Below are 18,594 nucleotides of genomic sequence, written 5' to 3'. Positions count from 1 at the left end.
GTTTTCGTTTTATGCACACTGCAAGTAGGGAGTGACAACGTGTAGTAGATTATTGGGTTCCGGCTTTCGGTGGACTGCGGTTTTTGGTAAACAATAAAGAAATTGATCTGAAATGGTGGCAGCATACTAAGAAAATTATGATTTTTTTTTTTTGGTTAACTATTTAGAAGATGATTGTCTATTTATGACCTGTACGAATGATTGTGCGAATGAGTATCTTCTGAATAGTTGTTTGGTATGTATAATCTTTGTAAATGGAATGGGTTCACTTGTGAATTGAATGGGTGGCTGTTAAAGTTAACTTTTTTCTTTGGTATATTCTGTTAAATACATAATAATCTGTTAAGTGCACAACAAAATCAGTTAGATAGGCATTTTATATATTAGGTAAGATTTTGACACGTGTGAGCATGAAAATCGACTATGAATTTTAATTTGCACTAATCTAATTCATATATATTGTTGTGATTACACCTAGAAGAAGAAGAGTTTTTTTTTTTTTTTTTGATAATTGAAGAAGAGTTGTCTGATTATGAAGAACAATTAACCATGGAGAACTACAGCAATGGCAGAAAAATCATTCCTTTCTTTGTTAGCAAAGTCGAAAACTCTCAAAACCACAAAGCAACTCCATTCATTTCTCTACAAAAACGCTCTTCAAAACCATCCTTTACTCTTCTCCAAACTCCTCCTCCACTGCGCCATAACCATCACCGGCAACGGCTCCGGCGAAGAACAACCTCTCCACTACGCTCGGCGTCTTCTCTCCCACTCATCTCCAAACCCACCTGATGCTTTCATGTACAACACACTCATTCGGGGTCTAATTGATTTTCCCCAAATTGCTGTAAATACCTTTATGGAAATGAGATTAAAACCCTTATCATCTCCCATTGATAGTTTTACTTTCGTTTTTCTTATTAAATCAGCTGCTAATTTGAGATGTGTTAGGTTTGGGATTCAACTTCATTGTCAAGCTTTGATTCATGGGCTTGATACACATCTTTTTGTTGGGACAACACTCGTGAGTATGTACTCTGAATGTGGGGTTTTGAATTTTGCTAAGAAAGTGTTTGATGAAATGTCTGAACCAAATGTTGTTGCGTGGAATGCTTTTCTTAATGGTTGTTTTAAATGTGGTGATTTGAGAAGTGATGAAGAGTTTTTTGAAATGATGCCTATTAGGAATTTGAGTTCTTGGGATATTTTGCTTAATGGGTATGTTAAGTTAGGTGAGATTGAGTTAGCAAAGATTACTTTTTTAAGAATGAGTGTTAAGGATGATGTTTCTTGGAGTACTATGATGGTTGGGTTTGCTCAAAATGGTTGTTTTGATGAAGCTTTTGGGTTTTTTAGAGAGATTCATAAGTTGAGATTGAAGCCTAATGAAGCTAGTTTAAGTGGGGTGTTATCTGCATCTGCACAAGCTGGTGCTTTTGAATTTGCTAAGGTTGTTCATTGTTTGATTGAGAAGAGTGGTTTTGTGTGGATGGTTTCGGTGTGTAATGCACTTCTCGATACTTATTCTAAGTGTGGGGATTTAGGTATGGCTCGGTTAGTTTTCGAAAGAATGTTGGAGAAGAAGAAGAGTGTTGTTTCGTGGACATCGATGATAGCTTCACTTGCTATGCATGGTTATGATGTTGAAGCTATAGAGCTCTTCCATAAGATGGAAAATTGTGGAATTAAGCCTGATGGGGTTAGTTTCATTTCGGTTTTGTATGCTTGTAGTCATGCCGGTTTGATTGAAGAAGGGTGTAGATATTTCTCGATGATGAGAGATTTCGATATAGAACCTACTATTGAACATTATGGTTGTATGGTTGATCTTTATGGGAGAGCTGGTAAATTGGAGAAGGCTTATGAGTTTGCTTGTGAAATGCCAATTTCACCGAATGACATCATTTGGAGGACTCTTTTAGGGGCTTGCAGCCTTCATGGTAATGTTAAATTGGCCGAGCAGATAAAGAAGAGACTTTCGAGATTCGATCTTGACAATTCTAGCAGTGGTGATCATGTTCTTTTGTCGAATGTATATGCCAGTTTAGGGAAATGGGAAGATGTTGCTTCGGTTAGAAGATCAGCGAGCGAGCAGAAGATAAAGAAAGCTCCCGGATGGAGCATGATTGAAGTTGAGAAGCTAGTTTATCGGTTTATGGCTGATCAGAAACAAGATGAGATTGTGAAAGAAGCTTATGAAAAATTGAGGGAAATAATGTTGAGACTTAAAGTTGAAGGTGGATATGTACCCGAAATCGGGAATGTTTTACATGATGTTGAAGAAGAGGAAAAGGAAGATTCAGTGAGTAGGCATAGTGAGAAACTAGCTGTAGCTTTTGGGATAGCTCGATTAAGAGAAGGAAATGTTGTACTTCGAATTGTGAAGAATTTGAGGATTTGTAGAGATTGTCATGTTGTGATGAAGCTTATTTCTAAGGTTTATGGATTGGAAATAGTGGTGAGAGATAGAAGCCGGTTCCACTCATTCAGAGATGGCTCTTGTTCTTGCAAAGATTACTGGTGATATGAGCAACACCGAAATGAAATCGAAGAACAACATTTTCGTCGTCCAAAGGAACTGTTGATTGTGTCCATGCTGATTGTGCTTGATGAAGCCATGATTAACAGCTACAGACAGATCCAAAGAATCTTTTGAAGAAGCCAATTTTGATAAAATATAGTTAAATCTGTTATTTGTTCACTGATATAATAATAATAATAATAATAAATTTTACTTTAATGTTTTATAAATTTAATTAGATGATAATAATATTATAATTGTTATTTAAATATTGGGTAAATACCATTTTGGACCCTCTGTTTTACAAAAGTTACCAATTGGACCCTGTGTTTTGTTAAATGACAAAAATTGACCCTGTATTTTCTAAAATAGTACAAATAGGACCCTAAATTGATTTTTTGTCAAAATAAAGTTTAATTATAATCCGATCTAAAAGTGCTATGACAAAACTGTTTACATTTTTTGTATCTGTTCGTATTAAGCATTGTCTTCAAGTTGGTTGCATTAAAAAAAAAGTTGTCAAAAATTAAGCTCAGGGTCCTATTTTTACTATTTTAGAAAATACAGGGTCTAATCTGTAACTTTTGCAAAACACAGGGTCCAAAATGGTATTTACCCTTAAATATTACGTACAGAATTTTTGCATAAAAAAGATATATATATATATTTTAAATTTTAAAATAAGGGTTAGCGTTAAAAAAATAAAAAGATAATTTGAAAAAGAATATGTTAAAATTTATAAAGGTAGTTCGAGTAGGATTAGAGTATAATAAAACTATTTAGATTACGATTAGAATAGTGTCCGTACGTATATATATATTATATTACATTATATTTTGATAAAATAGAAGTGAAGAAATATTGGCAACCTTAGTAATATTAGAGTAATATTAGATATAAAGAATTTAGAAAATTTGAAGATGGATAAATATGAAGGAGATTTAGAAGAGAGTTTGCATTCTTCTCCCTATTGGATTAGGGGTTCCATGCTTGGAAAAGGTGGGTTTGGTTCTGTTTACCTCGCGAGAATGGTTAAAGAACCATCACCATTTTATGATGGAGCTACGCTTGTTCGTGGCTTCCATCCAATCATGGCTGTCAAAACTTCACGTCTTGAAAAGAGTGAAGAATTAGAAAACGAAAAAAGATTTATTGAATATTTCGATGATTGCCCTTACATCATTAAGTGCTACGGTCATGATACTACTCTTAAGAGTATTAATGGTAAAGAGGAAGTGCATTACAATGTATTCTTGGAATACGCTATTGGGGGGACACTGTTTGATTTCATCTTAGCTTCTCCCCTTTACAACGAATCTAAACAAGTCAAACAATTTCTTCAACAGATTTTGAGAGGTGTTGACTATATTCATGAGAAGGGGTGTAACACCCTAACTATCTTAGGCGTATTACGTGATTTTTAAACGTACTGTGCAGCTCGTTGCTAATCAACGAGGTTTATGGAAAAACGTGATTAATTAAAATTTTGCTTTTTGATTAAACTTGTAAAACATATTATAAAAGACTCGGGATCCCGATTATAAAAAATATTTACAAAAAGTTTCACTGTTTAACTATTACATCAAAATCAAAGTCGTCTAACGACAGTTACAAAAATCTCAGCCTTGCTGTCCCGAGGATCGTACGCTCCAGGCCTAACCGCCCCGACATGTACAATCTCATAAGCTCGCTCACGGTCCGTCAGCTACAGCCTTGCCTTTACCTACACATGAACATAAACTGTGAGTCGACAGACTCAGTAAGAAAAGCATAATAATACTCATACATGATACTAACTGCCGTGTCCAACACGATACTGAGTCCCGCTACTGCCATGTCCAACATGGTACTGAGCCACTACTGCCATGTCCAACATGGTACTGAGTTCTGAACGTTCATAGGGACGGTACTATTGACACGTAACAACCTGATCGGTCGAATCGGTCATACTCCGTTCTTGGTCATACTCCGGCTGTACCGACGGGTTACTATATCCTCCTGATCGGTCGAACCGGTCATACTCCGCTGGTCATACTCCGGCTGTACCGACGGGATACGTCAATAGCACGGAACCACCAACCAAGTGTCGACTGATCGGTCAAACCGGTCATACTCCGCCGTCGGTCATACTCCACTCGTACCGACGTGACAGGGTTGGATGGTTCGAAGCCAACATACAACTAATGTAATCTAATAGGCTTCCTACATGCTCGCTAAACATGTAATCTACATATGCATACTGTTATACTAATCTTACCTGGATTCCGAATTCGTGTGTGCGGTCCAACCCGACCGGAACCGAAGCCGAGCGACGGACATCGGCTCCTAAACCATAAAAATCACAACGCTATAAGTGACACGCTAAATCACTTCCCGGGGACTAAAACTTGAAACTAAAAGTTTCCCTATCGATAAAAAGCATGGCAATACCCCTAAAAACCTAAAAACGAGGAAAACTAGGGTTCTGAAAAATCCCCCAACCGGTAGACCGGTTGCCCAACCGGAATTCCGGTTCTGGGAAATTCAGGACCCCCATCCGGAATTCCGGATGCACAACCGGAATTCCGGTTCCTCGCAGGCAGCAACCATAAAAATTCATAACTCGACCAATTCAACCCCAATTGGTCCCAAACTTTCCAGACCTGTTCTAAACACCCTAAAGAACAAATCCAAGGCATCAAACCTACCCAGAAACCACAGATACAAAATTTGCCATTGGAGCTCAAGCTTTGAGTTCCAAACTCAAGCTTGAGCAAAACCACCTAAACATGCATTCCACTAGCTTAATTCTACATAAACTAGCATAATATCACCTCAGCAAACTAACAGAAACAACAGCAACATCACAGAACATAATCACAACATTTTCCTTCAAAAATCATATTTTTTTGCAAAGAAAACTCAAAGCTTAACAATCTAACCTACATGCTTTCAACATAGCTTAATTCCTATCAATTTAACATGCTTTGAACCTTAGAAAAACAACAAGAATCACAGCAGCAACAAATACTAAAATCATCATGCATTTCACTCAATAATCATCATTTTTTTCATAGTTTCAAGGAGAAATCAAGAGAGCTAACCTAGCTTGGGAAAATGCTTAACCTTGGATGAGAATCCACTTGAAAAAATTGAGCAAAACCCAGCTCCAAACACACACATGCACAGCCGAATTTGAGAGGAAAAAGGGAGCTTTTCTTTTGAAATTTCTATTTATTTTTAACTTAGCATATTTTGTAAAAAGGCATAAATGAATCAAGCCACTATTAATAAATCATTTCAGCCATAAAACACTTAAATAAATATTTATTTTTCATTTCATAAAATCACAAAAGACAAAACACTAATGGGGCAAAAAGACCATTTTGCCCCTCCACCATAAAATCATGAAAATCATACTAAAGGGGGTATTTTTGGGACATTCTAAATTCCCGGCCATTCCCGACATTCCCAATGTCTAAAACCCGTCCCCAAAATACTAACATACTAAGTTGTGATTTCTACTGAGCCAAACGCCGGGTTCCAAAATACCGGACACCGGAAATGCGAAATATAAAAGCTACTGATGACATAATCATGCATTTCTGAATTCCGTAAATAACAGCGATAAATTATTTAAATAGCTATAAATAATTTCATGATTAACATAAACAACTGCTAATTTCCAAATTAACTAAGCGGGCTTTACAACTATCCCCCCCTTAAAAGGATTTCGCCCCCGAAATCTAACCTGAATAACTCTGGAAATTGAGCTCTCATGTCTGACTCTAGCTCCCAGGTGGCTTCCTCCACCTTGCTGTTTCTCCAGAGAATCTTGACCAATGCTATGGTCTTATTCCGAAGGACTTTATCCTTTCTATCCAGGATCTGCACTGGCTGTTCCTCATAGGTTATGTCTGGCTGAAGCTGAAGACTCTCATAACTGAGTATATGAGAGGGGTCTGAAACGTATTTTCTCAACATTGAGACATGGAATACGTTGTGCACTGCTGATAAGGCTGGAGGCAATGCTAACCGATATGCCACTTGACCTATCTTCTCGAGAATCTCGAAAGGTCCTGTAAACCTAGGGCATAACTTGCCTCTTTTCCCGAAACGTTTAATCCCCTTCATCGGAGATGCTCGCAAAAACACATGGTCCCCTACTCGGAACTCAACATCTCTACGTTTCGGATCTGCGTAACTCTTCGTCCGCTTCCGTGAGGCAAGCATTCTAGCTTTTATTTTCTCTATTGCCTCATTGGTCCGCCGAACCGACTGCGGACCTAAATACTTCCTCTCCCCGTCTCATCCCAAAGTGGATAGGGGATCCGCACTTCCTACCGTACAACGGTTCATAGGGAGCCATCCCTATCGTACTCGATAACTCGTTGTTGTAAGAGAACTCTATCAACGGTAGATATTTGCTCCATGAACCCTCAAAGTCCATAACACAGGCTCTCAACATATCCTCCAATATCTGAATTGTCCTTTCGGACTGACCATCTGTCTGAGGATGGAATGCTGTACTGAATTTTAGCTTCGTACCCATTGCCCGTTGCAAACTTTGCCAAAATTCGGAGGTGAATTTCGGATCCCTGTCCGAAACTATAGACTTCGGTACCCCGTGAAGTCTCACTATTTCTCTGACGTACAGTTCTGCCAACTGATCTACTGTAAATGTTGTTCTGACCGGCAGAAAATGAGCAGATTTCGTAAATCGGTCCACCACTACCCAGATGGAATCATACATACCCGTGGTCCTAGGTAACCCGACCACAAAATCCATGGTAATATCCTCCCATTTCCATTCTGGTAGGGTTAGAGGCTGCAACAACCTGTGGTCTCGATGTTCGGCCTTGATCCGCCGACACGTGAGGCATCTCGATACGAATTCTACCAAATTCTTCTTCATACCGCTCCACCAGAAGTACGGTTTCAAATCTTGGTACATCTTGGTGGTGCCGGGATGCAGAGAATATGGAGTAGAATGAGCCTCCTCAAAGATCTCGTTTCTCAATTCCACACTGTTCGGAACACAAACCCTGGCTTTATACAAAAGCATCCCACTATCTGACACTGAAAAGTCTTTGGCTTGACCAGCCAATACCTCATCTCGGATTTTCACTAACTCCGGATCTGTCATCTGAGCGACTTTTATTCTTTCTAATAGATCAGATTGCAGCGTCAAGTTGTGAAGCTGACCTACCACAAACTCAATGCTGGATCTAACCATATCCTCTGCTAGCTGAGATGAGATCTGAACCATGCTAGCTACTTGCCCGGGATCCTTTCTGCTCAGGGCATCGGCCACTACATTGGCTTTTCCGGGATGATAGAGGATCTCACAATCATAATCCTTCACTAATTCCAACCAACGCCTTTGTCTCATGTTCAAATCTTTCTGAGTAAAGAAATACTTGAGACTTTTATGGTCGGTATAGATCTCGCACTTCTCCCCATAAAGGTAATGCCGCCAAATCTTCAGTGCAAAAACCACTGCGGCCAATTCTAAATCATGAGTCGGGTATCGCTGTTCATAATCCTTTAACTGACGGGAGGCATAAGTGATAACTAGATCGGCTTGCATCAATACGCACCCCAAACCCTGTTTGGATGCGTCACAGTAGACTACGAACTTCTCCTTGTCCGAAGGCAAAGCTAGTACCGGAGCAGTAATCAATCTCTGCTTCAGCTCCTGAAAACTAGCTTCGCATTTATCTGACCAGATAAATCGCTGATTCTTCTTTGTAAGCTCGGTTAGGGGCATTGAAATTTTGGAGAACCCCTCCACGAACCTACGGTAGTACCCAGCTAATTCCAAGAAGCTTCTGATCTCTGTCACTGTCTTCGGTCTCGGCCAATCCCTGACGGATTCAATCTTCCCGGGATCCACCTTGATCCCATCTTTACTCACAATGTGCCCTAGGAAGGACACCTGAGACAACCAGAACTCACATTTCTTGAACTTGGCGTAGAGCTTATGTTCTCGAAGTCGTTGCAGTACCATCTAAAGATGTAACTCATGCTCCTCTTCTGATTGAGAGTACACGAGGATGTCGTCGATAAACACAATCACACAGATATCGAGGAAATCCTTGAATACTCTATTCATCATGTCCATGAATACTGCAGGAGCATTGGTTAGTCCGAATGACATAACCAGGAATTCGTAATGTCCATACCTGCGGAAAGCCGTCTTCGGAATGTCCTCCTCTCGGATTCTCAACTGATGATAACCCGAACGGAGATCAATCTTAGAGAAGACCGTCTTCCCCTGAAGCTGATCGAACAAGTCATCGATCCTAGGTAATGGATATTTATTCTTCACCGTCAGCTTGTTCAATTCTCTGTAGTCGATGCACATCCTCATAGATCCATCCTTCTTCTTCACGAACAAAACCGAGGCTCCCCAAGGTGACACACTGGGCCGAATGAACCCTATGTCAAGCAACCCTTGGAGCTGAATCTTTAATTCCTTAAGTTCAGCTGGAGCCATCCTATACGGGGCTTTGGAAACCGGATCCACCCCTGGTGCCAAGTCGATCACGAAATCAATCTCCCGCTGAGGTGGTAACCCTGGAAGTTCTTCGGGAAAAACGTCCAAAAATTCCCGAACCACTCTGATGTCCTCTGGCCGAATGGTGTCTGGCCGAGTGGTGTCCACCACCACGGCCAGAAACCCTAAGCACCCACCGTGCAATAATTCTCTCGCTGACATAGCCGAGATCACCGGGATCCGAGATCCCTGAACTGAACCCACAAACACGAACGGTTCTTCACTTTCCGGTTGGAAGACCACCATCTTCCTCTTACAGTCAATGCTCGCCGAATATTTAGATAGGAAATCCATTCCTAAAATAATATCGAATTCGACTAAGCTCATCTCTATCAGATCAGCACTTAACTCTCTACCATCTATCCTGATCGGCATAGACCTAATCCACCTATTGGAGATAACCAATTCTCCGCCAGGTAACAGGGTTCCAAACCCTGATTCATATCTATCATATAGTCTTTCCAATTTTCTAAAAACTCTGTCTGCCACATAAGACATCCTTGACCTAAACACTCATCCATAGGATGCTTCTTACTAATGAGACACTCCAGTAGGAATAACGGGTCTTAACACTACCCTGACGATCGTCTTGATTCTGGTTCCCTCGGAACCTCTTGTTCTGCCTCGAGCCACCAGATGCAGTGGATGATTCCTCCTCCAGTCCATGGCCGAACCACTACCTCCCCTGCTGAAACCTGACGCAGGAGGGGTAGGAGCCCCGCCACATTCCGGAGTCCTAACTGATTCCACATACATCTAACTGCGCCCTCAGCTCACCATGCTTTCTCCGCCATCTCCGCATAGATGGTCTTATCATCGGTAGTGATCATAAGGTCGTACTTGATCTTCACATTAAGTCCATCGAGATATTTTCCTTCTTACTGAAATCGGTTGGCAAAAATCCCGAGGCTAACCTCGCCAACCGGTTGAACTGAGTAATATATTCCGTCATGCTCATATTCTCTCGCTGAGTCAGGTGGGCGAACTCTTTCCTCTTAGCGCTTCTGACCGCCTCATTACAACATTTAGCGTTGAAGAGTTCCTAAAACCTTTCCCAGGTCATAGAGATGACGTCATGGATCTGAGACACCATGTCCCACCAGACCCGAGCGTCTACTCGAAACTGGAAAGTGGCACACACCACTCTGTCATTACCGGTGACACCCATGAAATTCAGAATTCTGGTAATCACCGTCAGCCACTGCTCGGCTTTCGCTACATCCGGACCTCCCAGGAAAACCGGAGGTGCTTGCTTCCGGAACCGCTCATATAAAGGTTCCAATCTGTGGGCCGCCACCACTATCTCGGCCTGGGCAGCAGGGGCAGGTGCCACTGGAACTACGGGCACTGAAACTGCGAGAGCACCCTGCTGTCTCAACCTCTGAATCTCGAGATCTTGCTCTTCTATCCGGGCTTGCATTTCTGCAAACCGTAACTTCCCACTTCTGGGCTTCCTGATTGACTTGGGCAGCCTGCGGCGAGTTAACATCACTCCAACCGCAAACCCTGCCCCTGGGACCTCTACCTCGGCCCAAAACACTTGAGGGGAACTGAGCTCCTCGACCTTGATCTGACCCGACTGAGATGCCCTGACTCCTAATATTTCGTCTGGCGTCCATCTAGTCTGAACAGCCTCGAAATCCCGAGTTGGCACTTCGGGTCACGATCATCGAGAGCTTACTAATGCCGCTTAATTTGGAAATTAAAAACGAAACATGCGCCTATTCTACTATCAGGCTACTAACATGCTTCCTAACAGGCTTTTCCTTTTTCATAACTGAATAAAATAAACTACTAAAGCAATAAAGGCTTACTGAACCGTGAACCGAGCTAACTGCTGATGATGATTGTACATGTCGTGACGATCTTCGGAAGACAACCTGGCGGCTCTGATACCAAATTGTAACACCCTAACTATCTTAGGCGTATTACGTGATTTTTAAACGTACTGTGCAGCTCGTTGCTAATCAACGAGGTTTATGGAAAAGCGTGATTAATTAAAATTTTGCTTTTTGATTAAACTTGTAAAACATATTATAAAAGACTCGGGATCCCGATTATAAAAAATATTTACAAAAAGTTTCACTGTTTAACTATTACATCAAAATCAAAGTCGTCTAACGACAGTTACAAAAATCTCAGCCTTGCTGTCCCGAGGATCGTACGCTCCAGGCCTAACCGCCCCGACATGTACAATCTCATAAGCTCGCTCACGGTCCGTCGGCCCATGCCCTTGCCTTTACCTACACATGAACATAAACCGTGAGTCGACGGACTCGCAAGAAAAGCATAATAATACTCATACATGATACTAACTGCCGTGTCCAACACGATACTGAGTCCCGCTACTGCCATGTCCAACATGGTACTGAGCCACTACTGCCATGTCCAACATGGTACTGAGTTCTGAACGTTCATAGGGACGGTACTATTGACACGTAACAACCTGATCGGTCGAACCGGTCATACTCCGGCTCGGTCATACTCCACTCGTACCGACGTGTTACTATATCCTCCCGATCGGTCGAACCGGTCATACTCCGCCGCCGGTCATACTCCACCGTACCGACGGATACGTCAATAGCACGGAACCACCAACCAAGTGTCACTGATCGGTCAAACCTGGTCATACTCCGCCGTTGGTCATACTCCACTCGTACCGACGTGACAGGGGTTGGATGGTTCGAAGCCAACATACTACTAATGTAATCTAATAGGCTTCCTACATGCTCGCTAAACATGTAATCTACATATGCATACTGTTATTCTAATCTTACTCCGGATTCCGAATTCAGTGTGTGGCCAACCCGACCGGAATCGAAGCCGAGCGGCGGACATCGGCTCCTAAACCATAAAAATCACAACGCTATAAGTGACACGCTAAATCACTTCCCGGGACTAAAACTTGAAACTAAAAGTTTCCCTATCGATAAAAAGCATGGCAATACCCCTAAAAACCTAAAAACGAGGAAAACTAGGGTTCGAAAAATCCCCCAACCTAGACCGTTGCCCAACCGAATTCGGTTACGGGAAATTCAGACCCCATCCGAATTCGGATGCACAACCGGAATTCCGGTTCCTCGCAGGCAGCAACCATAAAAATTCATAACTCGACCAATTCAACCCCAATTGGTCCCAAACTTTCCAGACCTGTTCTAAACACCCTAAAGAACAAATCCAAGGCATCAAACCTACCCAGAAACCACAGATACAAAATTTGCCATTGGAGCTCAAGCTTTGAGTTCCAAACTCAAGCTTGAGCAAAACCACCTAAACATGCATTCCACTAGCTTAATTCTACATAAACTAGCATAATATCACCTCAGCAAACTAACAGAAACAACAGCAACATCACAGAACATAATCACAACATTTTCCTTCAAAAATCATATTTTTTTGCAAAGAAAACTCAAAGCTTAACAATCTAACCTACATGCTTTCAACATAGCTTAATTCCTATCAATTTAACATGCTTTGAACCTTAGAAAAACAACAAGAATCACAGCAGCAACAAATACTAAAATCAGCATGCATTTCACTCAATAATCATCATTTTTTTCATAGTTTCAAGGAGAAATCAAGAGAGCTAACCTAGCTTGGGAAAATGCTTAACCTTGGATGAGAATCCACTTGAAAAAATTGAGCAAAACCCAGCTCCAAACACACACATGCACAGCCGAATTTGAGAGGAAAAAGGGAGCTTTTCTTTTGAAATTTCTATTTATTTTTAACTTAGCATATTTTGTAAAAAGGCATAAATGAATCAAGCCACTATTAATAAATCATTTCAGCCATAAAACACTTAAATAAATATTTATTTTTCATTTCATAAAATCACAAAAGACAAAACACTAATGGGGCAAAAAGACCATTTTGCCCCTCCACCATAAAATCATGAAAATCATACTAAAGGGGGTATTTTTGGGACATTCTAAATTCCCGACATTCCCAATGTCTAAAACCCGTCCCCAAAATACTAACATACTAAGTTGTGATTTCTACTGAGCCAAACGCCGGGTTCCAAAATACCGGACACCGGAAATGCGAAATATAAAAGCTACTGATGACATAATCATGCATTTCTGAATTCCGTAAATAACAGCGATAAATTATTTAAATAGCTATAAATAATTTCATGATTAACATAAACAACTGCTAATTTCCAAATTAACTAAGCGGGCTTTACAAGGGGTTTGTACACTATGATCTAAAACCTCAGAACGTATTATTAGTCAAAGAGATAAGAGAAGAATATTATTTCTTTGTGGCTAAAATTTTTTATTTTGGATTGGCAAAGATGGTTGACGACTCGACAACTGATGTTAGAGGTACTAAAGCATATTTAGCTCCAGAGTGTCGAGGTGAAGGCAGAGTACAAGGACAGTTTTCGGACATTTGGGCAATTGGTGTCATGGTTTTATTCATACTTAAATTGGAACAACAATCTATACTACAATATTTCCAACGAAGCTATTGATTTTATATTGAAATGCACCAATCTTAATCCTTCCAAGAGACCATCAGCAAAGATGCTTCTGAATCACCCATTTATAACAAATATGTAAAGAAGAGAATATAATTTCTTTTTAAAGGGATTTATGTTTTTTAATTTCGAATAATTATTTTTATTATGATTTCTTTTTTTTAGTGTCATCATGTTTATTCACAATAAAATTTTTAATTTTATTTTTGTAAAATCTGTTTAAAGACTAAAATGTGTTAATTAACATTTAATTAAAGTCAATAATGTCATTTTTCTAATGTAGTATAAAGACATATATATTAATAATTAGTAAAATATTAATAGTTTGTTATATTCCTTTTTAAAAAAGGGTTGAGATGCAAAATGCCCTAAATTTGGTAACTAAGTTAGTAAATGTCCACTTTTTAAAAAAATTAAAAAAAAATGGCCAAATCTAATAAATTAGCTAATAAAAATTATAAAAATACATTTATCACATATTTTTTAAAAAAAATATATATAATAATAAAATTAAGTTACATAATTTTTTTAGTATTGCATATTATTATATTGTAACAAAAATAAATAAATATATTAGATCATTTAAATATATACAGCAGTATTAGATATATCGTAGTACAGAAAATTAATATACCGTAGTAATAAAATTATATACCACAAAGAAATTATAACAATGTTAAATTAATACTTAAAAAATATATATATCATGCTAACAAAATTATATATACCACCATTAAAATATGAATACATACCAAAAAATTAATTTATATATAATAAAATAGAAACTAAATATCATATTAAATAAATAATATATTATAGACAACAAAAATCACATACCATACAATAAAATGTATATACGTACAATAAAAAATAAAATAAAATAATATAATATTATTTAAAAAATTATATATATCAGATTAACAAAATTATATATCACCTTTACGTATACTAAATAAAAACTGAACATGCATTATCTAAAATAAAATGATATACTATACAATAAAACTTATATACCATATACCTTTTTTTTTTTTTTTGATGAATAAGATCATTGTATTGCTCAACCAAACTATTACAATTTACATCCATTATACTCTTCTCTGTTTTGATTTCTTTTACTGTCATATCTCAAAACTAGCTCTACATAACTAATTACAAATACATTTCAATCTTTCAGCTCACTTTACAATGCCCCAGCCGAAACACCATTAGCTTCCTATCAACCATTTCTTATCCTCTTCTTTGATATTGCTTGACATACCAAGAATTCTCAATGTACAAGCCTGTTGTATTCTCTGTATAATAACCTTGGTATGCCATAATTTTTGATGCCACAACACATCATTTATGGCTTTCCAGATATGGTACACCAGCCCAGCCATAACAGTCCTCAAAATGCTCCTCCTAGCAGTCGGCATAGCCTTACTCTTGCTGATATATTTTGCTATCTGCTGCAAATTGGTTGCTGTCAAGCTCAATTGCAGCCAAGAGGTTATACCCTGTAAGCACCTTCGGCCATATTCACACTCAAAGAATAAGTGCTTGCTTGATTCCTCTTCTTGTCCACAAAGTAAACATGTTAAATCAATGGTTGTATTGTATTTCCCTATCCTCTCCTTAGTGTTTAATCTTCCCCAGAACACAAGCCATAGGATAAATCTATGTTTAGGAATAATGAATCTATCCCAAACATTCTTGGACCAAGAGAGGCGATCCCTATTGTCAAAAAGGAGTTAATAGGTCAACTGAATTTTGTACCTCTGCTGCACAAAACCAGCAGCATCTGTCTTTTGCTTCAATTTGTTTTTCACCCCTACAATTTTCCTCCATGACCAGCAACAATCTGAAGGTGGTTCATAATCCCACCAACTAACATTTTTCAGATACACATTATGAATCCACTTCACAAACAAACAGTCTTTCTTACTTGCAATGTCCCAAACATACCTTCTCATGGCTGCTACATTCCAATTTCTGATGTTTCTAAACCCGAGGCCACCTTCAGATTTTGTTTGACAGATGTTTTCCCAAGCTACCAATCCTGGACCTGAGCATTCATGTGTGTCTTTCCATAAAAATGATCTGCAAACCGCTTCTATATCCTTCAACAACTTCGTTGGCAATATCGAAATTTGAGCCCAATAAGCATGGATAGCCAAAAGAACAGAATTTATCAATGTTGCTCTCCCCATGTAAGACAAGTTTCTAGAACTCCACATTCTTATTCTTCCAGTCATTTTCTCTAGAAGCTCTTGGCTTTCCACTCTTGATAGCCTTTTCGAGCAAATCGGTATCCCCAAATATCTGAAAGGCAGAGTACTTCTAGAAAAATTTGATGCTTCTAAGATCCTTTGTACCTCCAATTCTGGCATCCCAGAACAATACACCGAAGTCTTCTTAACATTAGGCTCCAAACCGGATGTTGAAGAGAAGAGCTTTAGGCCTTTAAGCATAAGCATTGTTGAAATGAAATCCCCATGGCAAAACACCAACAAGTCATCAGCAAAACAGAGGTGATTCAATTTGAGAGATGAACATCTGTCATGGAACTTGAATCCTGGCCATTCCCCAATCTTCTTAAATATTCGAGACAAATATTCCATGCCAAGAACAAAAAGAAGAGGGGACATGGGATCTCCTTGCCTTAACCCTCTTTTTGCTTCAAAAAACCCACACATGGAGCCATTAAGGAGAAGAGAAAACTTTGGAGTCCTAATGCAATTCATAATTAATTGTAATATATATATACCACATACCTTACAATAGAAATATATATAATAATAACAACAAATAAAAATAAAAATACATAGGATGCTAATAAAATTATATATCATGTCAACAAAAGTATAATAGAAAATTAAACTTAAATATTATTTAAAAAAATTATATACCGTATAACAAAAAATACATATACCATATACCAAAATATATATACAAAAAATAATAAAAAAAAAAAATATAGATTACTAATATATATATATATATGTATGTATACTATACTAATCAAATTATATATCACAATTAAAATATATATACCATGACCATTGTATATAATAAAATAAAAACTAATTAAATATTATTTAAAATAAATAATCATACAATCAAAAAATATAAAAATAATAATTAAATATATGTAGCATGTCAATAAAATTATATACATACATTAAAATATTTTTATTATGCTAATAAAATTATATATCACTATTATACATATCATAATAAAAAATAAATATCATCTAAGAATAATAATATACCATACAACAAAATAGAAATATACCGTACAACAAAATCTATATACCAACAACCCAAAACAAGTCATAAAAAATTAAAAAAATTGACATAACTTTAAAATAAAAAAGATTTTAACAAAACTAATATAGATATACCATAATATTTAAATAATTTGCTTCTAATTCTAAAAAAAAAAAATTAATGATTTTGAAATAAGGACATTTACTAACATAATCTTATGATTTAGGGTCATTTGCTATATTTTTTTTGAAATGAAGACATAAACTAACATAGTCTTATGATTTGGGACCATTTACTATCATTTCTCTTAAAAAAATTGAGTGAGATAGAGAAGGTGATAATTTGGTATTTGATTGAGATCACATTTTGGGCTTAAGACCCATTTCGATCTGGGCCAGCCCAATTGATAGACACGCAGCCCATAACCTCATAGCCCAACTCAATTTGGTTGCGAATATCTTTTTATTTTTCTTTTTATAAAGAAATTTAAAATAAACATTAAAAATAAAAAAGAATAGAATACGTAAAATAAGGGTGAACGTATTAACGTTTTAGTAACATTTGAAAATGTCACTTTTATTAACATTTATAGCTTTTGTAACATTGTGAAAAATGTAAGATATTTCAATGTGAAGTAATGTTAAATGTCACTAAATAATTTTAGTAACATTTAAAAATGCGACTAAAATAATAATTAATAACATTTCAAATGTCACTATATTTATTTCAAATAATTTTAGTGATATTTTAAAAATGTTACTAAATTATATTACATGTACTTTTGTAAAAATGTCATGATTATTTATATAATTTAAAAATTACCAATTTTGTCGATTAAATAATTATAAAGATATTAATAATATATTTTATTATTTAAAATATCATTTTGTGTTTAAATATTATTAAATTAGTTTTACTATGAGTACTTCTTATGCAAAGATAGCCTACATCAGAGCAAAAGTATTTTGAACTTACAAATTTTATAATTTCAGTATTCAAATATTTTATAATTACATGGAAATATTTTTGTACATACATAAAAAGTAATTTCTATCATTTAAAACAACAATAATGGAATGGTATCTATACATACAAATATATCTTTTTTAGTGAAATAATACCAAAAGAAGAAGAAAAAAGAGCATTTACTTCAACATTTTGCAACTTAAAAGAAGAAGAGTAGTATGAATTATCTTGCAATAAAATATATATGTGAATTAGTATATGAGAATAATGCAGTATTAGCAAATAAAGAGAACTTAATAGGTAATAAGTTATGCAAGTTGACATGCTTTAGACAAAAAAGTGTGAATTATAGACAGGGCCGACGCTGAGGATAGACGAGCTAGGCATGTGCCTCGGGGCCTGAACGCTTAGGGTCCTGAAATTGTAAAAAAAATTATTAGTATATAGATAAAATATTAAATAATAAGAAAGTATAATAAATATTGTTTGGTGTAGTGGCAAAAAGTCTTAATTTAAGGTCAAGGAATCAATTTCCAATGTCTACTTTTCTATTTTTTTAAAAAATAAACTATTTAATGAGTATGTATGAATGATTGAATCTTAGAGTTCTTAAGAGTTTTCAAAAGTTTTACCATCACACTAAATTATTACAAGTCTACAATTATCATTTTGATAATAATTAAACTATATATATAGGGGCCCCAAGATTTAATTTTGCCTTAGGCCTCATATACTTTTAGACCGGCTCTGGTCACATGGAGAGTATCTTGAAGTGACAGGCAAAATTGATGCAGTATTTAAAACAGAGGTAAAAATAATAGAATTTAAAAAAAA

The 18,594-nt window shown here is 37.0% G+C and overlaps 1 protein-coding gene across 1 annotated transcript; it reads left to right on the top strand.

The window, feature by feature from the left end:
• The first annotated feature begins 472 nt into the window (after positions 1 to 472).
• On the top strand, positions 473 to 2,751 carry LOC115695972 (pentatricopeptide repeat-containing protein At1g74630). Its single transcript, XM_030623086.2, has one exon. It carries the CDS (start codon positions 566 to 568, stop codon positions 2,522 to 2,524), a length of 1,959 nt encoding a protein of 652 aa, XP_030478946.1. The 5' UTR covers positions 473 to 565; the 3' UTR covers positions 2,525 to 2,751.
• The last annotated feature ends 15,843 nt before the right edge of the window (positions 2,752 to 18,594 follow it).

This window comes from Cannabis sativa, chromosome 6, assembly GCF_029168945.1.
Source record: "Cannabis sativa cultivar Pink pepper isolate KNU-18-1 chromosome 6, ASM2916894v1, whole genome shotgun sequence".
Taxonomy (NCBI): Eukaryota; Viridiplantae; Streptophyta; class Magnoliopsida; order Rosales; family Cannabaceae; genus Cannabis; species Cannabis sativa.
Note: the sequence above shows the minus strand (reverse complement) of the source record. Positions and strands in the feature narration are given on the sequence as shown.